This window comes from Paramisgurnus dabryanus, chromosome 7, assembly GCF_030506205.2.
Source record: "Paramisgurnus dabryanus chromosome 7, PD_genome_1.1, whole genome shotgun sequence".
In the NCBI taxonomy this organism is placed as follows: Eukaryota; Metazoa; Chordata; class Actinopteri; order Cypriniformes; family Cobitidae; genus Paramisgurnus; species Paramisgurnus dabryanus.
This window is the reverse complement of record NC_133343.1, coordinates 27,087,677-27,115,659: the sequence shown is the minus strand read 5'-3', so window position 1 is coordinate 27,115,659 and position 27,983 is coordinate 27,087,677. Positions and strand designations below refer to the sequence as shown.

Here is a 27,983-nt window from a genome sequence, read left to right as displayed (position 1 = left end):
CCGTCCAAATGTCTCGTAGAGGCGTAGCGTGTTGATCATTACTGCTGTGCAGAAGTGTAAAATACTGCCGGTAGAACATCTAGTACTCTCGTGCAGAAAGAGGGCGGGCTTGTTCCCCTTTAAGCCGCTAGGCACAGGTTGTATTTACCGGCAAGACTATCTGAAGTTACGCACGTACGGATACATGGTGAAACACATGAGAGGAACGAGTGACAAAAGGGAAATATTGTAAGTATTTGTGCGTTTCATTTTTATTTACATTTTCATCCACCGCGTCCATTTTTATAGTTAAAGCTGCGTTTCATATAGAAAGTAGTCTGAAATGACTATTTGTCAAGACAGGTTTTATCACCAGGCACAAATGAAATGTTTTACTTGCTACACGATGTCATGTATTTGTCAGAATAAAACGTAATTTTGTTAACAGTCTGCAATTAATGGGCCACTTCTTTTAAAACAGTGTTCGTGCGAAATATTATCACAAGAAAATATCATTAACACTGTTGGATATAGTTTCATTTACATTTATCCCAATAATGCCGTTTACGAGAGCTTGTAGCCTACGTGCCATAGATGTACTGAGGGACGTTTGTACATAAATGAGGACACGTTAACTATGCCTTGTACAAGTGTATAATTAGTGTAGGAGAACTTATTAAATACATTTATATTGTATTTTATATTCTTTAAGGTTGAATTTACATTTTCATCATTCTTCTCAAACCTCTCCCCATCAGTCCATGAAAGCCCTAAGGACTGTTGGTTTAAGTGTGCATGGTGTAAAATGAGAAGGCTGTTTAATTGATTGATAATGTGATGTGTCTCTGCATCATTTTTAATTTTTAATTTGCAAAGCCCTGAGGAGTCGGTCTGAAGGGTTTTCTTAGAATTGTGAAGGATGCTGCTTCATGTTCTCGTAAGCGTTACATCACTGACCAGATATGGCTCAAAACTTGTTTAAGTTGATCTACCTCATGATTAATTGTACTGCATTGTTTGTTTAGACTCACATTGATGCATTATTGTGGTTAAAAAGTGGATGTCTATTGTTGTCTTTGTCTTTTATAAATCCCTTTCAGACAAAGATGTTGCCACGTATTAAAAAGTGAGAGGAACTGAATGTGATTATTTAAGAATCAGCGGCTGAAAAGCACATTTCTATAAATATACATTTATTTTGAGCATTCTGGGGCTGTCTGAGGTGACTGGTTGCCTTACTTTAATGTAAGCTGCCTTTAAAACAAAATACGAATTAATTTTAGAGCAAAAATTAATATCTACCTATTATTTTTGATCAATTAAATGTAATGTTTTAGGGAAAAGCCCTTGCACCTGACTGGATGATTAATAACAAGTAATCTTAGTGTGCACATCATGTTTTATTTTATTGTGTCGACATAATGTTCTGCAAGGATAGAATGAGTCAACTGTCGCTGTACGCTCATCCTTGCAGTCTCACCACGCAGCGGACATCTGAGATGGATCCCCAATAAGAGCTTGGAAAAACACCACCACCTTTAATTAAGTGATTTAAAAAGGAGAAAAAGACTTAGGGACAGTTGGCTGGAAAATTACGAAGAGATAACCGAGCATAGAGAGAGACACGGGTAGACAAACAGACCAGAAGCAAACAGACTGGTCAGCACTATATGTGGTTACAAATGCATTAGATTTACATGACATTTACATTTCTTCATTTAGCAGACACTTTTATCCAAAGCAACTTACAAATTCCAAAGCAACAAACATTTTATCTAAGGAGCCAACAATATGCGTATATTCTTAAATGCAATGTGCAAGTCTTATGGTTAATATTTAATACTGTTCCTTAACATTTAATAGAGGAACTCAACAATCGATTCCAAGAAGTTTTGTAGAGACTTTCAGAAATTTTATAGTGATTAATCTGCATTGCCTAAGGTCGGCATTTAGTTAAATGTCTTAAACAAAAACTTTGCTTAAGCAGCATTAAAGAAGAACAACCGAGAACATATATGTGGTTACTTTGTGTTTGTGTGTTAGGACAAAAATAAAATTAGTAAGAGCAAGGTGGTCAATAACCACAAACAACTTCCTATACGGTAATCAAAATAAAGTCGTACTTGTGGCTCCTGGTTTTGTCGGCTTACTGTCGTACATAACTTTTCAGTCTAAATCTTCCTCAAGCATGGTTAGTTTCCACAGCTTTAATGTCATAACCAGGATGGGAATGTTGTAAGAGAACATAAGAGAGAAAAATATACAGCAATAGCAACCAGATTAAATGGTTCTTTTGTTAGTGTCAAACATCTATTACTGTTTTAACTCCTTCACCTTCCAATGGTCAAAACATGCTTTCGGTGAAGGCAAATGTTTATGGTAATGAATACATTATACTTTGATGTTATCAATACATTATCTTGGCCATATGTTACAACTTAAACATTCCAGCCCAAACATCAGTTTGGCAAAGAGCACCCCACTTGTAAGTCAAGAGCCAAAAACAATAGACTTATTTATAGGGTCTTTATATAGACATGCGCTGCTATCTGCTTGTATTCACAGGATTTTCAGGAGTGTACATGTGGATAAAAATTAGGGTTTTAAATTAAGAGCCTTGAGTAATTGATGTATCACGGCGCCTGAATTATAACAGACGGCACTGTACGTTCCCTGCTTGTTTTTGTTTTGTTCCTGTGTCATTTTACTATATAAATCTAAGACATCCTTTTCCACAATATGAGCTTGTGCCAGGAACTCTGAATAAAGGGAACATAGTGTTCTGCTACGCACGTTCACAAGCATTCGTGTACGCTTTAACACACATACCCCCAAACTCTACACACATATATACTTCATACACTAACATGGGCAGGTTTCAATTGAGTTTTTCTGGAAAAAAAGAGCCAACTTTGTGGACATTTTCAAAACACAAAAAGGCAAACACGTGCACACATATATGCACACTTACGTATTTGTTGAAAATGTACTATGTGCTATAATTTTAACCCTGTATACATTACCTAAACATTTTAGATCTCATAAAAAAGTAAAAAAATATTTTGTATAAAATAATAGTCTTAGTAAATGCCCCAAGGGGAACATATGAAAATGTAAGCAATGGTGTTAGATATTTACCTAATGAGTTTGTATAAGATTCTCAGTTAAACACTATATTTTTTGTTTTTCAGGGGAACACGGGTATGTACAAGTGATGAAATGTCATCTTTAGAGGATATTTTATCCGGTAACCAGTGCCCAACTGCTGTCTTTAAATCCCAAGGCAGTGATGTAACTCCAAAGAAGGACCATGGAGTATGCAAGGTAATATTTCTTGGGTTTGGTTTAACATCAAAACAAGAGCACAATATAAGACATCAAGAGAAGTAAAACAAAACTAAATTATTCTGGCACTTGACAATAAATAGAAAAAGTGTGCGTTTTCATAAATCACTTAGTCTTAAAATAATCTGATGTTTGGTCCACTTGATCGAAGAAATGTAGAAAGGGAATCTATACTATTAGTTTATTATTAGTTAACTGTTTCCATATATGCCCATTATATAAAGAAGTCAAAAAGTATTGAGTGAAGTGAAAATGCTTAAATGTTGAATTATTCTTAAAATATAAAATAATAATTAGTCAATACTAATAGCATGCACTTCTGGCATTTAGGGCTGCTATATTAAAAGCCTCACTTTATGTATTGCTAAAATTGTACCCTGCAGTTCTTGACCCCTCTGAAATTAAAGTCTTATTTCGAAAACAAGTTAAAACTCTAAAAACTTGTAAAACTAGGGCAAAATGAGAGACATTGTGATGACATTAAAGGAAAATGTTGTAACACAAGGATGAAAATATTTTTACAGTGAGGTTTTGTGCAGAACTTAATGATCCATGTTATCCCAGCATGATACGAAAATGTACACAGTATCATTGAAAGCAATACTGAGGAGATTATGCTTTGTTATTAAAGATGTTACATCAACTTTTCTTTATTTTTTTATCTTCTGTTTAGTTTTCAAACGTTTGGACTTTACTGTGTACTTGTGCTCTCAGTTTAGTGAACATAGAAATTTTAAGGAAAATTTCTGGAAAACATAATATAAAAGATGGATTTTTATTCAGACGCATACGTTCGCTTCAGAATGAGCCGGTGTTGATTAAATCAAAATAAATATGACCCAAAAACAAATGGTTTACTTTTTCTCCCATTAAAGATTGTGAAACAGCATGGTGCGGAGGGTGAAAGACCGATGATCGGGGACAAAGTGTGTGTCCACTACACAGGAAAACTACTCAACGGAAAGATGTTTGACTCCAGCCTTGACCGCAAAGAACCTTTTGTTTTCAACGTGGGCAAAGGTAACAGATTCCATTTATTTCTTGCAAACAGTTACAGACATTTTTTATTAGGGAAAATAGAGTGGTTTCTATTTATAAAAAGATCAATTTTTATGAAAAAGAATCATGCATGCTATTATATTTTTTAATATTTGAAAAGTTTGGTTCCAAAACCCAATAAATCCATTTTGAGTAATTTAAAAACATTTTTTTTAGATGAAAGTGAAAGTGACAAGATGAAAACCACTATTTTCTGTTACAAACTTTCACATAGCATCTTTAGGTTATAATAACATTGCAAATCCACAATTTTATTTTCAAAGGCTTATTATAAAAACTGATTATTTTTTCCGCAAAATGCAATAAATCCATGACAAGTATTTTTTTCAAAGTGCTATAAATCTATTGAATCAATATATAAATGTGCATTCATCTTTTCCATGTTATATTCATTTAGTTGACTAGCGGTATACACTGATTAAAAAATAAACATTAATGGCATTAATCAAAACTTACTTTGTCATATTAAGAATACTGTCATTGCTTCTGTTATACTTGGGACGTCGTCGCTGAACCTTTTTGACAGCGATCAAAATTTCTGCTCGATTTTCGTTGACTTAAAGTAAAATAAAGGAAAGTTTTTCATAAGATCCCCTGGGGTCATTTTGTTAGCATGACAGAAGCTTAATGCTTAACAGCCGGCGTTTTCCGTCACCGAGTGCCTCTTGCGGAAATTATTCAATTTTTATGGTTACGTTTCTTCCCCGCCACAGAAAACTACCACAAGTTTTTCAATGCCAAAGTATATTTTGTTTTTGTTTGTTTGTTTATCACGAAGTACAAAGTACATGAGGAAAATTAGGATTCTGTGTGTATTCAATGCACCACCATTGTTGTTTACAATGCGTAGAATGGTGCGCTGTGATTTGTTGAATGGATTTATTGCATTCTGCAGAGAAGGAGGACTGCCGTTTATCGCGTTTTGGGAAAAAAGGGAGAAAAGATGGGACAGAATAACACGGCGGATATTGGATTTTGCGTAAAATTAATAATTGACTTTTTAAGAGAAGATACAATACTGATTTTGGCAGTAACTATTTTTTTAAATGGCGTTTATCGCGTTTTGAAACCAAAATCTTAATTTATTAATCCTAGCACAACCCTTGTTTTTTTGTAAAATACTACAAAGTGTGTATACAAAAAATGTACTTACTGCTTAATTAAACTTGCATGTTTTTAACTGAAGTGTCTAATTAATGTAACTCTCATTCATCATTTAAGGATCGGTAACAAACATTTTCCCCGACAATGACTGACATACTTGTGTAATGATGTGTATGGTTGGCATTTAATAACAGGTTTAAAAGTCAAAATACACCCCATCTGCTGTTGATTCGATAGGAGGTTCCTTTCCTGTTATTTGTTTTGTTCTCCAGAATACATTTTATGTACTGTGATGGTGAAGGATATTAATCGATGCAAATTTAATACAAATAAATACAAAAGGAAAACTTTATGATGGTATAATCTTGCTTAGGCATAGATTTTTTATGAATTTATGTTTGGTGAATTCATACAGGTCAGGTTATCAAGGCGTTGGACATTGGCGTATGTTCCATGCAGAAAGGAGAGGTGTGCGTACTGCTTTGTAAACCCGAATATGCGTATGGTTCAGCTGGTAGCCCCCCTAAAGTTCCTCCTAATGCAACTCTCCTGTTTGAGGTAGGCATTTTAAACTGCTCTTAAAAATGTACATCTATAAACCATTACTAAATGTTGTTTTTGTAGCTGGAGAGCAACTTCCCGCAGAGGTTAGCTGCACCCTTAAATCAAACACGCTTGAAACGGCTAATCTTGAGGGTTACAGGTGTGCAAAAGCACGGGTGGAACTAAACTCGGCGGGACGATACCTCTCTAGGAATGGAATTTAAATGCCCTGCAGTAGTGCATATAATGCCTAAAAGTGCAAATGTTTCCCTTTCACACAATTAGATTGAGTTACTGAGCTTCAAGGGGGAGGAGCTAACAGACGATGGCGGAATTGTTAGGAGGATAAAAGTCAAAGGTGAAGGCTATTACAATCCAAATGAAGGGGCCACAGTTCACGGTAAGTCAGAATTGAGTTTTTTTACAATGCGTTTGCATGATCTTTGGTCTTTTGGTTAAAAAGTGAATTTGGATTAACATCTGGTTTAATCTTTGTTCTTCAGTACACTTGAAGGGGTGGTGCGGAGGCTGTTTGTTTGATTCTCGTGATGTCACATTTGTGGTGGGTGAATCAGAGGACGTGGGTGTACCCCTGGGAGTGGACAGGGCCATGGAGAAAATGCAAAAGGGGGAATGCTGTCTGTTATACCTAATACCTAAGTAAGTAAACATTTAAGCAGTTTAACTGAAATGATGTAAAATGTCTACAGTTAAACTTTGGTTAACTGATCTTACCATATACTATTAAAAAGATTAGACTTTAAACAAACAAGCAAATACCTGAAGGGGTAGTTTCCCAGAAAGGGTTTAGATTAATCCGGGACTAGGTCTTAGTTATATTAGGACATTTAAGTAGTTTTTTATAAACGTACCTTACAAATTTCTTATGCTAAGAAATGTCAGTGCAAAATGTTTTCAAATTAAATCTGCTCAAACATCCATTTTAGTCTGCGTCTAGGATAAACCCTGTCTGGGTAACCATGCCAATATGTTTTTAGAAGTGGAAAATAATAATTGTGACCCTGTTTGTGAAATCCAGGCTGAAGTATCATTTACAAATAATAAGATTATGAGCATCAAAGTTTGATTTCAATCTTTGACATGGCTTATTAAATATACCAAGGTTATATTTTTACAGAAAGATCTTTACAGGTTTTTGTAGGAAACCTTTTTTATGTTTTTAGTTGGCATTTCACAGGCAGAGTTAACAGTGAATATTTATGTTTGAATGAGCTATGAAAACTGAGCACAATTATCACATACATCACAATTGTCTCTGAAAGGCGGGGTGCATGATTTCTGAAAGCCAATGTTGATATTTGAAATCATCTAAACAAACACGTCCCTACCCCAATAGAATCTGGACCTTCTTTTGATAGACCCGCCCCACAAATACGCAACCCAGGCAACGATGTCGGCTAGTAGACATGATTCTTACTGCTGATTGGCTACAAGTGTGTTTTGGTGCTCGGCCAGACTCTAAAGTGTTTTTCAAAAATCATGCACCCCACCTTTAAACATACAAAATGTTCCAAAATTATGGTGTATGTAAATCCTTAAAAAATGGGTATTTGCATGCTCAATATCTTTACAGTCTTACCCAGTCTGTTTTAATTGCAGGTACGGTTATGGTAAAGAGGGCAAGAAAGAATATAACATTGGATCAAATGCAGAACTGCTATACGAAGTCACACTTAAAGACTTTGAAAAGGTCAGTTTCATTCATTTATATATATATATATATATATATATATATATATATATATATATATATATATATATATATATATATATATATATATATATATATATATATATATATATATATATATATATATAGCATTGAACAAATAAAGTGGAGTTCAAATGAAACCTGTAAATGAGCAAAGTATAGATGATATAATAGTGCGTCATTGCTCTTTGTTTTTAAGTAGAAAACAATTTCTAGGATTTTGTACGGTTTGGGGGTCAGTAATCAAATACAAGTAAACTCATTCAAACAAAAGGTCATATTTCTGTGCTCCTATTGAAGCTCACATGATGCTCTTTTGATTATTCTCAATTCCTGCCAAAATATCTGACATGAAATGGATCATCAGGTTTTGCACAGAATTGGCAGTCCATGTCTCTTCAAAGCAAAAGAGATAATTATAAGGAAATATAATTAGTAAAAAAATCAGAAAAATGCAAAAAAATAAAATAACTTCCCCCAACTTGACCTTTGTATCCACTGCATGGATATGCAGGGGTATATTTGTAGCAATAGCCAACAATATATTGTATGGGTCAAAAATAATTATTCCAAAAATGTTCAATGAAGATATTTTGTAAATTTCCTACCATAACTATATTAAAAATTAATTGAAATATTTGTATCTCTGCCAAATACTGCCCTATTCATCAATGGATATGTATTGATTATTTAGCTTATTTATTCAGCTTGACAAATTTTATCGTCCAGGGTCACATTTATCCCTATTAAAATTTGTATTATTGTTTTTATTACAATTGCATAAGAGATCATCCAAGTTAAAAAATGTTCAGCTTTTAAATAAATACAGATCAAGTGCCCCCTCTAGTGGTCAACCAATATTTATTACAGATTTGCCTGAACGCAAGTTTACACCGTTTCTCTTGTTTCTCTAGGCCAAAGATTCTTGGGAAATGGACCTTAAAGAAAAACTTGAACGTGCCGATTTGGTCAAACAAAAAGGGACACAGTATTTCAAGGTTTGTTATGTTCATGGACATTTGGGGGTGAACAACCCCTTTACTTTATCAGTGTGTGTTATAGATTTTTTCTTATGTTTCATACAGTGATGTTTTGATAGCAGCGGTTGTTTGATTGACAGTGTTTTTTATAATGTTTATTCAGGCTGGACGGTACAACCATGCTGTAATTCAGTACCAACAGATTGTAAACTGGTTAGAGATGGAGTGTGGGACAAAGGAGGAGCAGCAACAAGTCATCCAATCTCTGATGTTAGTGGCCCATCTGAATCTCGCCCTGTGCTACCTGCGTTTGCACGAGTACTCTCAGACGGTGGAAAACTGCAACAAGGTAATGTCAAAACAGCGGCACAGACCTGCTTTCTACATTAAATTAGAAACCGAATAGTTATGGTCCTTGGTTGTGATTGGCTGAGCTGCATTTAAAGTCAATTGTTGCAGAGTCTGCATTGCTTGACAGAACGATTTTTTTACTAGTTACATTTTGCTTTTGAATAACCATTTTATAAAAGTTTAATTAATTACATTTTAACTTTGACACAGTGGTTTAATCACCCTTTGTCACTCTTTTCGGTTTCTAGGTGATGGAGCTGGACTCAGATAATGAGAAAGCTCTATATCGGCGAGGTGAAGCGCGTCTTTTGCGGAACGAGTACAGCATGGCCCTTATGGACTTCAGGCGGGTTTTGCAAGTCAACTCCTTCAATCATGCCGCCCGAAGCCAGATCGCCATTTGCCGGCGCAAGATTCGTGAGCATCACGAGCGTGATAAGAAGATCTATGCAAACATGTTCCAGAGGTTTGCAGAACACGATGCCAAGGTATGCCAATGATCACAATGGCCAGATGGGAAAGTTTTTTTCTTGACAAATTTTTGACAAAGGTATTTCAGAAATGCGGCATTGGGAAATACTTAATCCAACCGAATTCTTTACTGGAGCGAACAGTGCCCTTGGCTGTTCTTGACACAGCTAACCAAATTTGGAGGGGCTTGTGGCAAAACTTATTGAGATTTTGACAGTCAGATTAATGATTGTGCTTTTTATGTTTAATTTAATGAATAGTTAACCCAAAAAACTAAAATTCTTTCATCCTCATGTCATTCGAAACTGATATAAAAAATCTGCAAATCACACAAGAAGATATTTTGAAGAACAATGGTAACCAGATAAACAATGGCAACCGTTGACTTTCATTCAAACAAAAGGAAACAAAACCACTGAGGCATTTTGCAAAATATCTTCTTTTCTATTACGCAGAAGAAAGAGACAAATACAGGTATTGAATGCCATGAGAGTAAATTAAACATGATAGATTTTTTAGTTTTGTGGGAAACATTCCTTTAACGATTGGACAATCTCGATCCTTTGTTCTTTTCCAAGACAATGCTGATTGACAAAATCAAAGGTTTGGACATACTAACTGAATTTATCATTTTTGCTCAAGGCCTTATGCTGAAATGCTTAGTTTTGTAGACAGATAATGTAATGCTCATGTATGACTTTTTACATCTTATAATATTATATATGGGAACTCAAATCAAATTCGATCATTTATTGTATTATAACCTATTATTTTTATGTTATTGCATATAATACTCATTCAACAAAATATAATGAGTAATAATTAACGAAGAATTAACAAGTGTGTTTGATAATATACGCTCACCTAAAGGATTATTAGGAACACCTGTTCAATTTCTCATTAATGCAATTATCTAATCAACCAATCACATGGCAGTTGCTGCAATGCATTTAGGGGTGTGGTCCTGGTCAAGACAATCTCCTGAACTCCAAACTGAATGTCAGAATGGGAAAGAAAGGTGATTTAAGCAATTTTGAGCGTGGCATGGTTGGGCCTGTCTGAGTATTTCACAATCTGCTCAGTTACTGGGATTTTCACGCACAACCATTTTTAGGGTTTACAAAGAATGGTGTGAAAAGGGAAAAACATCCAGTATGTGGCAGTCATGTGTCTGAAAATGCCTTGTTGATGCTAGAGGTCAGATGAGAATGGGCCGACTGATTCAAGCTGATAGAAGAGCAACTTTGACTGAAATGACCACTTGTTACAACCGAGGTATGCAGCAAAGCATTTGTGAAGCCACAACACGCACAACCTTGAGGCGGATGGGCTACAACAGCAGAAGACCCCACCTGGTACCACTCATCTCTGCTATAAATATGAAAAAGAGGCTACAATTTGCACAAGCTTACCAAAATTGGACAGTTGAAGACTGGTCTAATGAGTCTCAATGTCTGTTGAGACATTCAGATGATAGAGTCAGAATTGAGCGTAAACAGAATGAGAATGTGGATCTATCATGCCTTGTTACCACTGTGCAGGCTGCTGGTGGTGGTGTAATGGTGTGGGGGATGTTTTCTTGGCACACTTTAGGCCCCTTAGTGCCAGTTGGGCATCGTTTAAATGCCACGGCCTACCTGAGCATTGTTTCTGACCATGTCCACCCCTTTATGACCACCATGTACCCATCCTCTGATGGCTACTTCCAACAGTATAATGCACTATGTCACAAAGCTCCAATAATTTCAAATTGGTTTCTTGAACATGACAATGAGTTCACTGTACTAAAATGGCCCCCACAGTCACCAGATCTCAACCCAATAGAGCATCTTTGGGATGTGGTGGAACGGGAGCTTCGTGCCCTGGATGTGCATCCCACAAATCTCCATCAACTGCAAGATGCTATCCTATCAATATGGGCCAACATTTCTAAAGAATGCTTTCAGCACCTTGTTGAATTAATGCCATGTAGAAATAAGGCCGTTCTGAAGGCGAAAGGGAATCAAACACAGTATTAGTATGGTGTTCCTAATAATCCTTTAGGTGAGTGTATAACAAACAATTGAATGACAGGAAATGAGATAATAAATGATAAATGGCCAATCAGGCACCACTATTGACTCATGCCAAATACCATTCGATTAATCAGGCTGGTCAAAATCTAGTTATTGAAATCTAATTATTTTGTCACTTACTGGGAGCAGTATGCTAGCTGGAGCAATTTACTTCCAGTCTTTGTGCTAAGCTAGGCTAGCGGTGGGTGCGTCAGACAGAGTTACGGGGATGCACGGAGATGAAAAGGGTATGAATGGACTTATCTAACTCTGGGGGAAACAGTGAATAAGCTTAAGTCCCAAAAAGTCAGTGTGTTCCTTTAATATGTTTGAACAACATTTAAGTGAAACACGTCAAACATGTGTCTTAATCTAGGCCTTAGCCTTAAACCTTAAGGGTAAAAGTTAAAGAATGTACAATCAGCTGTTTGTCTTTTGCTTCTAGGTGGTCAAATTAAAAAGGAAGAAGGAAGACAGCGGACATTCAGATCAAAATATGCTGGGCCTAAAGAGACCACATTTGATCGAAAATGGCTCCTAAGGTTTCAGATGCGATCCAGGAGACCCCATTAATGGGGTTAGGCTGGGACTTCCTCGCTGAAGCCCCAAGAGAGGTGACGTATAGGGGCGTTGTTGAACCCCTATGCACTTTGATGACCTATGACCTCAATATCCTAAGACTGAAACAACAGATGTTGGAGAAGATTCCAACTAAGGTTTATGGGCACTGAAGAGCTACAAGCCGAAATGACATTCCTACAAAAAATCAACATAAACAGCCAAAGCGCACAAGTCTGTGACCATCTGTAAACCGCAGTGGTGCATGCCTCAGCCCTAAAAAGGCATTCATCGGTTGCATTTATGTGATATCATATGGTTTGATATACTTCATTATAGACTTGAATACAACTTCGTACCTTAACCTGTACTGTATGGTATTCAGTTTAACCGCATTGGCGTGCATAATCAGATTAGGGGTTACATTTGCAGCGGCGAGGCGTCTACTGGAGACTTGATGTTTTTTGTATAGTATTTGTATAGGTGTGTATATGATATGATAATATACTAGATATGGATAGCTGGACCTAGAAGTGCAATCTTCCCACTGAAAAAACCTTCTTTGCTGCTCTCCCAGCCGATCGGTTTATGGGTAAAGAGTTGCCGCAAGCCTACATCCACATTTTTGATACTTTTGAGAGACTCGTGCATGCTTCTTGACTGCATTCTGGGAACATCCTAGATTTGGGAATATATTTCAACAGGTTAGTTTAAACCTGGAACCTTTGACTGAAGTTCATTGCCAATATTTTTTTAATTAAGTTCCGTTAACACTTTGAAGCTTTTGGGGCTCGGACGCTTTTTAGATAAATCTTTTGAAACGAAAGGAATATTTCGAATAACTGTCCTCTTGAAACCCACTCGTTTATTTCTTTAAATACTAACTAGTGCGGTTTGCATGTTTTTTTCCACTATGTTCCCCATGTTTCAGATAGATTAAATAATAATAATAATAATAAATGGTTTGTTAACAATTTTGTGTTTACAGTTTGATGCATTACAGCTGGCCTGTCAATAAAAGGAGAACAGACTGTTCAAACTTGGTTTTCGTAATCATTTTCAGTTAATGTGTAATATTGTACTATTTCAAATTATTACATATACAGCAGGAATGTTTTAGTAGGTTGGGCACGTCTTAAAATAACTGGACAGTATTAATATGCTTTTGGGAGACAACACACTCTGTAGGAATTCTGTAAATAATAAAAAAACATTGTTATGAATGTGGCATTTATGGACATGACAAATCTAAAAACTACACTTATCTAACTATGAAAAATTATTTGAAAAAATGTTTGAGACCTCACGTTGGTATTTAAGCCACCAAATATCTACATCTGAGATATCAGTATGGTTAAAAAGCTGGTAACAACTATATTTTTATGGTAAGGTTGACATTTGCATGGAATTGCTCAGCAAATTAAGACAGCTTAATAAAAATTAAATCTAACTGGCATTACAACTTATGACAACCCAAGCCATCAGTCATAAGGCGGGCAGCATTCAGCAAACATTTCAGTCATTTGATTGTTAATTTGAAAAGTGTTTATTAAAATTTCATGGCACATTGTCAAACATTGGCCTTCTAGTGAATCAGTTCATTATATGTAAATATGTACATTTAAGTTTAAATACCCTACAAATATTTCCTTAAACTTTACTAAAAAAATAAACAATCTGTACATTTAAGGACCAAAATATAATTCTATTTAACAGTTCTATGATTTAACAACATATTTGTAACATTAAAACACGACACAATCAACATTGCTTAAACACATGTAATTGCCTATAGGCACAGCAGAGCAAAGGTTGATTGACATAACAATCTTGAATATTTTTAAAAACTTTTACTGTATGTTCCTTGTTTGGGAACGGTGATTTGAATTATGCTTATTATTAATATTATATGATTTTCTGTAAAACTGTTTCAAAATAATGCTCATTGTAAAAAAAATGCTATACAAATAAGTTTCTCGACTTGATTTAAATAGCAGAGCGTACCTTGTACTTATCATTTAACCATTTCATGCAGACTCTATACAGTTAGTATAAGATTAGAAAGCTTTTGATAATATCTGTTACTTTCAGTTAATAAACACTGGTCCGTGCAAAATGTCACTGGTCCCCTTTATTATTATTATTATTATTGTGATGTTTTTTAGTATCAGCTGTGCCCACTGCTATCTTATTTTGTACAGCTGTTTATAATACAGAAAGTTCATGATGCTGTAAAAGTACAAGGACAACAGATGTATCTAGATACAGTTCAATGGAAATTGTGCTTATATATTTTTTACTTGACAATTGTACTTGATGGCTTTTATAATGTGCTACTTTTAGTGTTCTGATAACTAAAACCATATGTATATATAGTTATACAAGTAATTAATTTCTTTGTAGCGCAACTTTAATTTTTCCTCTGTAAATAAGGGTCACTAAAGTTATATCTTATCACGAAGGTTGAGACTTATTCGCAAAACCCAGTGCTATCTGCAGTTTTCACATAAAATGCAAGTGATATATTTTTTTTAAACAAATATTTGTGTACATTTTCAAGCGATCATGAAAAGATTAAATTACAATGTAGAACAATGGATATAATCAGACTTCCATTTTTCTAAAGTGGCAATTCAAGTTGCAGTGCTAAATTGATGCTGTATAGGTTGTGGCAACGGTGTCCTCCATGACCCCGTACTCGGACCAGTCAAATTTGTTCACTTTAGGACTCCTGCATTAGGTAATGCTGCCTGTAAGTGTGAAGTAAGGGATTTGCTTAAGTGTACATGATAAGCTAGCCTAAATAATGGTTGGCTTTAAAACATAGGCTAACAAAATAATGGGTATTATTTAATTTTACAACCTATTGCTTCAGTTATATTCAACATAAAATGTAAAATAATTTACATTTGGCAGATGCTTTTATTCAAAGCAACTTATAATGCGATTAATCTTAGAGAGGCAATAATATGAGAAGTGCAATGCAAAGTCTCAATTACTTTTAAAAACAAAATCTGTCGAAAGTGGGAGAACGAATAAAGATTTTTTTATCGACATTATTAGTGTTTTTTGTCGTTGGCATATCCGTACAGAATTCACACTAAAGGTGTCCAGCCAAAACCAATTGTCAATGAACAAGGCCAATAGAATAGCTTTAGGGAAACCGTGCCAACAACTTTTAGCCCAGATTTTTGGATGTGTTTGTGTCTTTTCCAGATTTACAGGATTCTTTTAGCATATCAGCTATTAAACTGTGCAAATAAACTGAACCATCAGTAGGCACAATTAATTATTAGTGAATCCCCACCTCAGTATATTACAGTAAATACTGTTTATAAAGTATAGTCAGTAGTTAACAGTTTGTGTTGCCTTCTTGGAATCCCACGTGAACGTATATCTTAAAAGGCACTGACCATATCTACAGTTGTCCTGTTACAGTCCAAGGATGCTTTTTTGTAATGTGTCTCTATCAGGACTTAATGTACATGTTGTACTTCATGAGGAGGTCATAGGCTTTCCTTTTGCCTTTCTGATATCAAAAGCAGGTCATTGGATGGAGTGCAGAGGGTTTTCATTCTCTGAAAAAGGTAAAGAGTTGAAAACTTTTAAAAGATGAAAACAGTGACAGCTAAATTTGTACAAAAATTACTTCAAGGAAAATGGGTCACTGTGTGCTTTTTTTACATTGTTTAAGTTTAAAATAGTTTTAAATTGTGTCTGTAATCTCACAGTAAAGATTTATAGCTCAAAATATGTCTTAGCTCAGATTTTACCTTATTGACCTTAAAAATGTATATATAAAATTTACTTAATTACAGACTTTGGTATCTTCTGAGCACAGTTTGTGAGATTGTTGGGATCTATTTTCAAACTCTAGTGGAAACAAATGTAAGATTTCTGTGGCTTTTACTCAGAAGAAATATTTGGGACACGAATCCTTTCCAGCAAAAAACTCACTCTCCATGTAACGTCATTGCTGAGATATTTGTGAGATTTCATCTGCGATTTTTCTTATGGGATTACCTGTTTCAGTGTACCAGGAGTAATGAGGATAACATAGATCATCCATAAGGGAACCAGCAAGGTTGAGGAGAGGGTGAACCACAAGCCGGCAGCGAAGCCCCACCATGGGTATTCAAATGAGTTGTTAAACTTTAAAGGAGTGAATTTAACTAGAGAGAAAATGAATGTGGCCTAGAGGAGAAAAAACAATCTTTGAATTAATGCCAAAGGTACACAGGGATTTAACATTCTAGTTTAATTCTTAATATAAAAAGATAAAATACCATTATAAGAATATGTAAAACAATAAAGGTGCTAAAAGTAGTAGATTTATGCAAAAAATGTCCCAAATACCTGACAAATATCCTACATGCTCATAAATATGCAAATGGTCAAATTTTTAGTTTTTAAAATTAAGACTTTAAGAAATGTCTTGGCAAAGTTCCAGAATACCTAACGTTGCTTACAGTCCTTTAAACTAAGCATGACCTCCAAACCGATATGGTTTATTTTACCTTTACGGCAAGCTTAGGGAGATGCTCAGAGTTAGAGAGGAAAAACGTTACTTACTATACACACAATAGGAGTGATGTACTTCCAGCAGTATTTCATGAGAGACAAAGGACGATAGCCAATCATGTCTACAATGTTTTCATACAGACGATCAGCGCCTAAAAAAATTTAAAAAAAACGCAAAATTGTTTACATGATAATACACAAAACAATCTGAAAACTAACCATGTACATTACCACACTCACTTTATACTTGAATGCATTTGGCATGCCGTTAACCAAAGTAATGATGAATTATTATTCTGAAATCAATCTACTAGTTGAGCTAGAGGAACACTCCTGTAAATTATTGCAAGTTTTGTGCCCAGTTGTTCGTATTATTCATTACGTGATTTAACTTTTTTGTACACAACATGTCAATATGTTGGTGAAAAGCTGGGCTTTCAGGTCACAAGATTAATCCTAAATAAGGCTCACGCTAAAATTTGTCCACTGTGTCCTTATGAACAAGACGTGTAAAGCATTGGGGTGCTACTAATAGTAGTAGGTCTATAACTGTATAGTCTAGAATTGCAGTTTGAATGGCATCTGCTACATGCATGTAATATATATATATATATATATATATATATATATATATATATATATATATATATATATATATATATATATATATATATATATATATAAAGCTATTTGTGTCAAATTCATGCTAAAGTCTTTCTAGGAGCAACAAAGTTTGATTTCAATTACTGGTTTTACATTGATTTTAATCATTGACCTTAGTCAGCCAATATTAAATACATCAAGGTTGTATTTTCACAGAATGTTCATTAAAATATGTAAACGTATGATTTTATGTAAAAAAAAAAGGGTGTTTTATGTGTTACTTGGGTCTGTAACAAAAACGGTTTGGCAAGATGAGAAATTAAAAAAATATTTTTTTAAAACTTGTTTTAAAAGCACGCATTAGGTTTATTTCAATGCACATAGTGTATTTATGTTAAATTTGTGCAATAAAAAATTACATTTGCACCATTTTTATGAAAGTTAAGACTGAATGAACCTGAAAATGTCAAATGGTGTGACCGCCAGTTGTGCCAAAGATTAAAAAATATTAAATATTTTATCCCCATGGATGGCATGCAAGCGTAATCATAAAAAACATTTAAAAATATAATTTTATTTCTTATTTCTTAATCTAAATTTTAATGCGTTTTTGTAATATTTGTCCTGACATATGCTGAAAACAGCTCTGTTTTCTAAATAATCTTTGACAAATGATGTAAAATTTATTTAAAAAAAATCATATTACACTAAACTAAATAATTATATTTTATTCCACATTTTTTATGAATTTATTTATATTTTCATTCAAAAAAAAAAAAAAACCAGTTACACCACATTGACATTTTTTCAATTATCCCCCAAATATTCTTTCAAAATGAAATAAAACCAGAAATTTTAGACTTGGTCCTCAAAAAAAAGCGAATGTATGCAAGTACTCTGCAAATTAATTTTGAAATTTTAACCCTTTTCCATTTAATTGAACCATACGACACAAAATAATTAATGTCACGTCATTGACCCACTTACCATAAAACCAGCCAATACATATAGACTGTACAATGGCAAATAGCAGGAGTGTCATTCCACTACAGGCATAATAATCAAATAACTGGAAGATATACAGGCCGCCCTACAAAACAGAAAAAAAGGGTTTTTAATGCATGCATGGGTAGATTTTAAATACTTTTGGGAATCATGTCATGTGATTTGACAACCTAAACTAAAATCTTGTTACACCAAAGGAGATTTAAATTTGTGACACAATTAAAAGGTATATACTTCAAACATTTCTTATACATTCGTTTTAACCTAAAATCTTCAAGTTCCTGTTATTTATGCATCACCTATGTATGTGCATATTATATTATTATAAGAAATCAGAAAGACAATACACATTTATTACACATTTAATATAACATTATAACACGTGACCCTGGACCATAAAGGGTATTTTTTTGAAAATTGAGACTTATACATCATCATGAAATTTGGATACATGAGCTTTCCATTGAAAGTTGTCCAAATGTCCTTAGTCATTGCATCACTAAAAAAAATAAAGTTTTAAAATATTAATGGTAAGAAATTTACCAAATATCTTCATGGAACATGATCTTTACATAATATCCTAAAGATTTTGGCATAAAAGAAAACAATGAATTGTTGGCTATTGCTACAAATATACCTGTGCTACTTAAGACTGGTTTTGTGGTCCAGGGTCACATATTATAAGAATATAAATAATAAAGATTACCTCTGTCACCATTAAAAGGCCAATGAGGAAGCTGCACAAACAAATGAGGAGAAGAAAGAGTTTCCGACGGTGTCCTTGAAGGAAGAATGTTGGATACATGTCTGTAATGGCTGTCATGAGAGCCTCCAGACCCACAAACTGAAAGAGAGAAATGAATGTACTGCCAAAGCTAAAGATATCATCACACACATATCACCAGACCAGCTCTCACCTCGCTGTCAAGCCCCAGCAGAATAATCATGATGAAGAAACATACAGACCACAGCTGTGGCACGGGCATCATCGCTACAGCTCTCGGATATGCAATGAAGGCCAGACCAGGACCTGGCAAGACAAGAGGAATTGGTAGGGGTTTAAGTGTATGGAAATCATGAGCAAATGAATGTAAGAGTGCCCATGCGTGTGACGTGGGAGCTGAGTTTGAGTTACCTGACTCCGCCACCATTGAAATATCAACCCCCTGCTCGAACGCCATAAAACCCAAAACTGAAAAGATGGCAAAGCCAGCCACAAAACTTGTTCCACTGTTCAACAGGCACAGATACACGCAATCTCTATAAGGAAAAAGACAAAACATACCGTAAAAACCAACACGATCTTATGGCAATTTGTGCGTATTTTACAAGGTGGCTAATTTGTATTCATTCTACAACCAACTTCGTATGTTTTGTGTATGATTTGCTTAAGTCCTGTGACTTATTTATAACAATCGTACGTTTTTGACTGATTTACTTATACAAATTTATAACAATTAATATATCTATATATATTCCGATTTATCCACATTTAGCAAAAGCAGTCTGTCTCATAGTCATGACATGAGTTTTCTTACTTGTAGCAGTTGTTGTTAAACTTATTGTAGCTTCCCAAAGCTGTAAGACACCCAATGCAAAGAGCATAGGAATAAAAGATCTGTGTTCCAGCATCCATCCACACCTATAGGGCAAGACAGAGCAAGTTTAAAGACAATCCTCCAAATAGACAGAACCATCTGGAACACTAATAAGCAAATGGTATTCAGAAAACATGATACATTAAAGGGACATTCCACTTTTTGTCGAAAATATGCTCATTTTCCAGCTCCCCTAGAGTTAAACATTTGATTCTTACTGTTTTGGAATCCATTCAGCTGATCTCTGGATCTGACAGCACTTTTAGCATAGCTTAGCATAATTCATTGAATCTGATTAGACCATTAGCGTCGCACTAAAAAATAACCAAAGAGTTTTAATATTTTTCCTATTTAAAACTGCCCGAAAATAGTCCCCTTGGTTACTTTAAAGAGCAGGGGACTATTTTCGGGAAGTGTGTAATATCACTACGCCTGCTAGAAAATTGCAACTTTAAATTTTCCGATGTAACTACAGAAGAGTTAAGTTTTAAATAGGAAAATATCAAAACTCTTTGGTTATTTTTTTGCGCGATGCTAATGGTCTAATCAGATTCAATGAATTGTGCTAAGCTATGCTAAAAGTGGTAGCGCCAGACCCGGAGATCGACTGAATGGATTCCAAAACGTTAAGAATCAAATGTTTAACCCTAGGGGAGCGGGAAAATTAGCATAATTTCAAAAAAAGTGGAATGTCGCTTTAAGAGAACTATAAGCTTTATTGATTATTACATCACAAGCTTTATAAGGTATACATTTTACATTATTTCATACAAAAGACTATGATCAACAACAATTAACTTTTTTTGCATATGGTCCAAGGCCGAAACAAGAGAGACCCTAGATTTTTTTTTAAATCTGTGTAAAACCTACCTCAGGTTATTGCCCTAAGAGTGACCTCAGTAGTTCTGATGTACTTTTTAGGTTAGCACCCCTTTGAGACCACCTGTTAGTAATATAACACTGCAACTAATAGTCAAACGTCCCCAGATTTATTTACCTGCGGATCAGCGAGGCGTGTTGGATTAGGGTAGAGGTAGAAGATGATGCCATCTATGGCCCCAGGCAGCGTAAGACCTCGAATCAGAAGTACCAGCAGCATTAAATATGGAAAAGTAGCGGTGAAATACACAACCTGAAAGATAAAAACATGCCCTCCCATTGTAAGACCCAATAATAACAAAATTCAATTGAAATCTGTACCAACTCTGTGATGTCATATCATAAAAGGGTGACAAACATCCCTTGAGAAATCTCAGCAATGTTGGGCAAGCTAAATTTAAAGTAATTCAATACAATATTGCTACACGTCAAATTTGTGTTACTTCTCCATGACATGTGTTAATTGACATGGCAGTTTTTGGACACACCTATGAGCTCCGGGACAGAAAACGTGGATCGGCCATTCTGAGACAACACCCAAAATCTGTTACCCTGTTTGCTTTCAATATCACATACAAGCGGATCCCACCAGATTGATCAGCAGTATTTTAAAGGTTTTATAAACCTGGAATTCAACAGTACATAACATAATTGTACCCTATGTACTTCTTATCTAAAAACAAAGCTAGATTACTTTGTGAATTTATCAAGCAGAACGCTTTTAACTACTTAACGTCATCGGGTTATCGTTTATTACTTATATTGCATTACCTCTATCAACGGAAATGAGGAAGGAAAATATACAGTCACCTGCTTCAATATCAGCATACAAAATTCCCCAAAGCTTTATTAACCTGAATTTAAATTAATCTTCACCTTGCCTGTGGACTTCACTCCCTTCCACACACAGAAGTAACAGATGATCCAGGCCAACAGGAGACATAGGGCAAGTTCCCACCTCACGCTGCCCAGCTCATTCATACTTCCCGTTAAATTCAATACCCGCCTCCTACAAAACACACAATTTCTGTTATTTCAATTATGTAACAAGACGCATCAATAAAAGATTTAAATGTGTATGTCACGGAACAGTACTAATAAATGATACAGGGTTCCCACACCTTAGTTAACTTCAAATTCAAGCACCTTTCAAGGACTTTTCACGTCTAATACCCTCAAATTCAAAGACTAAATGTGGGGACACATTTTAAGTAAGAGCAAGGTTACATTGTGTTACCTTTTAAGATATATTGTTACAGTTCCCTTTTGAGGGAATTTGCACTGCATCACTGTGGTGACACTTTGGGGACGCCTCCAGGGGCAAGTGCATCTGGATGTGTATATCAAATTCAACCAATGGTGAGGCTTAACGACAAAGACAGGGTGACGCGGGAGCCAGGAAGTATATCGCTATCTGAAATATTGCCAAAGACGGCGTTACAGGGACGCAGGAAGAATGGTAAGGGAGACGCAGCGTCTCGTTCCCTTCTCAGGGAACAACAGTTACATACGTAACCAGAGACGTTTTCAGGTGTCAAACACAACTATATGCAAAAAAAGCATTTTGGTATGAATCAACATTCGCATACAGAAGATATAAGCATTTAAAGCGAACAGTTTAGCACGTGTGCTTAAAAAGTCTAGAATTTTTATGATATTATCCTACACTACACAGGGAATAATATGGATTTTTTTCCAGAAAACTTCTTGCATAAAATAAATTCAAGCACTTTCAATGACCTGTATCTATGTATGTATATTTTCAAAAACTTCACAGGGCCTTGAATTTTCACCCCCAGATTCACAAACTGACAAGGATTTCAAGTACCTGTGGGAACCCTGATGATAATGATGATATGATAACACTAAAACTTAATGACTAAAACTTACTCCCAAAATTCTTTAACAGGTGATGTTGCGTTCTCTGCAAAGCTTACATTTTTTGCGTCCGCCATTCGGTCAAACTCGACACAGGTATCTTTAAGCCAAAAAAATACAAATGCAAAGTCTCTACAAAACATTATCATTAAAAATAAAAATAACAGAAAACGGTGTTACATACCTGAATTCCACCAGTTCTTGCAGCTGGCCCAAGGTAGTTCACCACTAAAAGAGGAAAAAAGATAGAAGAAAGCCCAGGCCAGAATAACGATGTAGTAGATACTGGAATATAAGACGACCACCTGATTTCCATAACCCAGACCTAAACAGAAGCAAGCCAAAATTATGCCTTTTTTGCAACTTTCATATGCCTATATTAACTGTGTTTAGTCACTATTAGTTAAGTTCACTTCGAGATTGTGGAACCATTGGCGTTTTAGTCTATATGTTAATATTTGAACACTTTTTTGATGGCTTTTTTTTGTTTGTGTGTGTATTTTGGAAATTTGACTGTTGTATTCATTACTCTTTATTGTATGTGTTGTATCTTGTATTTTTGTGTGTTTGTATAGTGCTATGGACCATTTTTTAATGTATGTCCTAAATAAAGAATATGATGATGATGACTATGTTGTCTCAGATGATGACATGTTTGCCCTGTGGCAGCTACTTTGCGTTTCAAAGGGAGGGGTAAATTGTGGACTGAACCCCTGGTGGCAATAATGGCGCTAGAAATTGCACCTTTAAAGATCACATTACACCTTTAAAGGTGCAAAAATCTAATTTGCATAATGATTTACGCAATCGACCTAATTGGTATCGGGTTTAAGCCATGCTTTATGTGTTAGGGTGATTTATAGATTTATACGCTATAGCTATGGCGTAAGGGCGATTTATAGTCGTGCGTAGGTTCTACGCCGTATCCATAGCCTGTGCGTAGCTCTGCGTAGCCTGACGCGCACCTCGCAAAAATTTTAACAGCGTTTTTTTTTTAAAAAACTGCGTCATAGGTATTTTAGTTTGTGACGGTGAAAACAAAGATGAGCCAAGTTGAGGAGTGATTTAACTCAAACTGCATGAAAAGTCGCCGTTTATTTACTTCCATCATTGCTAGTCTTCTGAAATTATACACAACAAGTTGCTGTTTCTTCTTCGTTTGTGGGTTAACTTGCCAAGCTTCTTTTTCTCTGACAGTCGCATTGCTACTGTGGTTACACGCTTGGATACTGCCCACCAGCGGTCGCGTGTGTGTTTGCACGTCGATGCAAAAGTATAAATGAAAACCGAAGCGGAACCTACACCGTCGCTGCTACGCCGTAGGACCTACGCATGACTATAAAGAGCTCATTATAGTACCTACACCGTAGAACCTACGCACGACTATAAATCGCCCTTAAGGTTAAAAAATTACTTTACAAAAGCAAAAGTATCTGCTTTGTAAAGAGAGAAAGGGAAACTAAAGAGAAACTTATCAACTAAAAATTAAGAAACAAATCACATGTACAGCTTCTGTAAATATACTACAGCACTCACCGTCTCACTCTCAAGTTGCTCAGAAATTCAACTATATTAAATCTTTTAAACACTGATATACAAGACTAAGATTGACAGCTCACCTTCAAACAGTGGGCAGATCTTCCTCCAGCAGGTGATAGACCCTTGACTAGTGTACTGACCCAGTGCCGTCTCCAGGAGAAACAGAGGAATGCCACAGGCGAACAGAAAAACCACATATGGAATAAAAAACACTCCTAAAAAGGAAGTTTCAGCTGTTATTTTTGAAAGAGATTGTGGGTACACGGAGTACAAACATATTTTCATTCAGACTATTAAGATGTTCATCCACATTTGCACAGAATCTTAAAATTGTATAAAAGGTTAAAAAATATGAAGTGGATTATGAAGGAAGAGCTCACACACCTCCTCCATTCTTGTAACACAGATATGGAAACCTCCAAACGTTTCCCAAACCAATGATCTGTCCCGCTACAGCTAATATAAATTCCACTTTATTGGACCACTGCCCCCTCGATCGGGTTTTGAGGTCCGGGTCGATTCTTTCCGAATCTGAATAAGCCAGTTTAAACTGCACATCCGAGTCATGTTGCAACTCCATGTCACTGCAAAACAAGTACAACGGTGCAAACATCTGTCAAAACATTGACGCCAATAAGCCCACAAGTTTAGGACAGTATGGTGACTGAGACATCGGAAAGGTCAAAACCAGCAACAACATCGTTATTCCAGAAAAAACTGCTCCTTCCAACCCTTACATTTTATAATACATGTCCCACTTGTAAAAGACATCAAGCACAAAGTATGCATGGCTGATGTCATTTTATTTATCTCTCATTCTTTTTGCATACAGTAACAACATAATATGCCACAACGTGTTTGATTCAACACAAAGTAAACTCAAAGCTGCCAAAGTTGTGCATAACGTTCAGGAGAATAATATACACATACAGAAACACATTTATTCCTGTTTTTGCAAGCCCTTTGAAATCATAACGCTCAAAGTGAACATGGTGCATGTATGTGGCCACTAAATGTGGATATCACTCTCAAAACTGACTAATGTGAAAAGACTTCCCTGTCACGACCTGTGCATGTATAATTCTCTTTTAACAAAGCTTTGAAGTCAAATATTGGTCTACATGCTGCTTGTGGAATTTCTCACAGCTGGAATAATCTCCTGTCCCAAACAGAAAAGGCCATTTCCATGCAAGTCTAGTTTAACACGATGCCTGTTATTTACGAAATATGAAACTCGATGTATATACTGTTTATTAGATTATAATCTATTTATGAGCACAAAAATTCCATTTATTCTACTATATATAGTACTGTATATTTTATAATAAACTGTTTTTTCATTTATGCAAAGCTGCTTTAAAACAATGCAACATTGTAAAAAAGCACTATAACATTTTTTTTTCTTGACTTGACAGTCATATTCTATGCAAATACAGCATGGGTTTCTAATATGGTTGACCATATGGCTGACCACATTCAAAAACACAACTTGTTATTTAGTGCTAAAGACAAGCGAATCATGTATTAATTAAATAGTCCTACATTTTTTAGAGTGATTAGACTTTTTAATTTCTCTCAAACGATTCAGGTGTGCCAACCCTGACCTTGTCCTAAACGTTTTATATTTGTATGTTTTTTGTATCTAACCATTTTATTTTAGCATTGTATGTTTGAGAATAGCACAATTTAAACATTTTCTTCCATATGTAGTCATACATTTTACAGTTTCCCAGTGCAAAGGGAAAGGTTTATTAGTTGTTATTTGTTATCAGATGTTATATGTTTAACAGTGCTGTATTGCATAGTACAGTGCAAATTTCATTTACATTCCAAGCACTCCTTGGAAAAATTAATGTCTATGTAGATTAATCCAGACTAATTTCTTATGTAAATGTAAATAAAAGCGTCAAAAAAGTGACATGGTCTGTAAAAAACTAAGCTAAAGTCTTTTTTTTGTGATTTACCGTTTCCTACATAATGTAAAGAACATTCCGTGAAAATTTAATCTTGATATCTTTATTATTGCCTGAGTAAGGCCATGTCAAAAACTGAAAATAAAGTGAAATTAATAATTGAAATCAAACTTTTATGCTCCTAATCTCATATTTAAATTATGAGACGTCAGTATAGATTTCACATATAGGGTCACAAATGTCTAAATATAAATGGAAGTCTTGACAGCCAGCACAGTTTGCTTATGCCCCATACATTAAAACGTTTATGTTCTGATTAAAGTCTGAACAGATAAAGTCTGTTTTTGTTCACAGACATAAAAGCATAAATAAACCTTTTTTAAATAGACTATTGCGCTGAATAAGCGTTCACGTGAAGTACAGTATACCAGACACAAATGTCCTTTTATGGACTTCCGTCTACTTACAACAATGTTTCCAGTTTATTGTATCAGGTGAAATGTTAGAAAATAGCCGAATAAAAATGACTATACAGTTATGCAAAAATGTATACTCGTATAAAATATGGATCCTTGAGCACAGACAGCCTCTTGTGATGTGAAAATAATAAAGGAAACTCACTCAGTAACTGCGCTTTTGTTCATGACCTTTGGCATACATTCAGCAGCCCAACACTGGGCTGTTCAGTCAATGCTCGAACCCACGCTGAGGATAAAAACGCCGGGACCAAACGAAACACTCCTAAAAACAAAAAACCGGTTAAGAAAACTGTTCAGCTAAACAGTTTATAGCTCAACTGAAGCACTTCAGTCAATTACAAGGCATTAATAATGAAAACAGATCAAAACGAAAGGTTTGCCGCTGTACCTGACGTAGGCGACTGGTCAGGAAGTTCAGAAAGCCGCTTCTACCGCATTTACTCTCTACCGTCATAAAGGTTTATTTTCATTCAGCGTGATTCAGTCTCTTGCTTGTCGTAATGTTACCCACCCCTCTCCTCTCCACTTGCAGTCTGCTAAAGCATGCAATAGAGAGAGAACCGAGGGAGTGTGGTCGCATGTGCGATTTTGTATTTGTGTGTGTGTCGAATCTAGGCGGGGCTAAACTCAACCGCACAATAGACATGACAACACGTGGGGAAACGCATTGAACTTGTCATTTTCAACATGTTAGCAGATTGCGAGCGATCTGTTTATATGCAGTAGATGAAAACAGCTGCTTAACTAACATGAGTAAATGAACAAACATATTTTTAGAAATGAAAAGCAGGCGTGTACATTTCCCTCTGAGAATAATGATTTATTGAATTTCTTATTAATGATGAAGATTTAAACTTGTATCTTTAACCATTTTGATGGAGTCTAAACAGATAAAGTCCATTACTGCTCACAGACATAAAATACAAGCATAAGATCCTCTCAATAAGCGCTCAACCTACACTGCTTACCTATGATGAACAGCCACAAATGTCCTTTTATGGACTTCCGTCTACTTACAATGTTTTCATACCCTTCTGATGAGGTTGATATTGCATTTTAACATTATTATTTTACTTTTTTAAAAATTGTGTCCAACAATGGTCCTGGCACACCTGCTTATTAAAAGGGGCCATGGCACAAGACTTTTTAAAGGTGTCAAATAAATCTTTGGTGTCCCCAGAGCACTTATGTGAAGGTTTAGCTCAAAATACCATATAAATAATTAACTATAGCATGTTAAAATTGACACTTTGTAGGTGTGTGAAAAAATGTGCTGTTTTGGGTGTGTCCTTTAAAATGCAAATGAGCTGATGAAATTCAAACACTGATCACAATGATGGTGGTTTGTTACAATTGAAACTCAATTGTGCTGTGAATTATTTCCTCTCTCTC

The 27,983-nt window shown here is 35.3% G+C and overlaps 2 protein-coding genes across 2 annotated transcripts; one reads left to right on the top strand and one right to left on the bottom strand.

The window, feature by feature from the left end:
* The first annotated feature begins 6 nt into the window (after positions 1-6).
* Positions 7-13,215, top strand: fkbp5 (FKBP prolyl isomerase 5). Its single transcript, XM_065279888.2, has 11 exons — positions 7-228; positions 3,171-3,303; positions 4,200-4,344; positions 5,903-6,045; positions 6,316-6,430; positions 6,534-6,690; positions 7,651-7,741; positions 8,677-8,760; positions 8,906-9,091; positions 9,342-9,581; positions 12,064-13,215. The coding sequence occupies exons 1-11, from the start codon at positions 185-187 to the stop codon at positions 12,157-12,159; spliced, it is 1,434 nt and encodes a 477-aa protein (XP_065135960.1). The 5' UTR covers positions 7-184; the 3' UTR covers positions 12,160-13,215.
* Positions 13,216-13,703: 488 nt separating this feature from the next.
* On the bottom strand, positions 13,704-27,181 carry slc6a22.1 (solute carrier family 6 member 22, tandem duplicate 1). Its single transcript, XM_065279887.2, has 16 exons — positions 26,980-27,181; positions 26,734-26,853; positions 24,584-24,783; positions 24,280-24,414; positions 22,845-22,985; positions 22,673-22,760; positions 21,659-21,791; positions 20,901-21,035; positions 19,844-19,947; positions 19,441-19,565; positions 19,223-19,335; positions 19,012-19,149; positions 18,288-18,390; positions 16,749-16,849; positions 16,200-16,370; positions 13,704-15,754 (listed from the first exon to the last, which is right to left on the bottom strand). Exons 2-16 carry the CDS (start codon positions 26,766-26,768, stop codon positions 15,683-15,685), a joined length of 1,794 nt encoding a protein of 597 aa, XP_065135959.2. The 5' UTR covers positions 26,769-26,853; positions 26,980-27,181; the 3' UTR covers positions 13,704-15,682.
* Between the last annotated feature and the right edge of the window lie 802 nt (positions 27,182-27,983).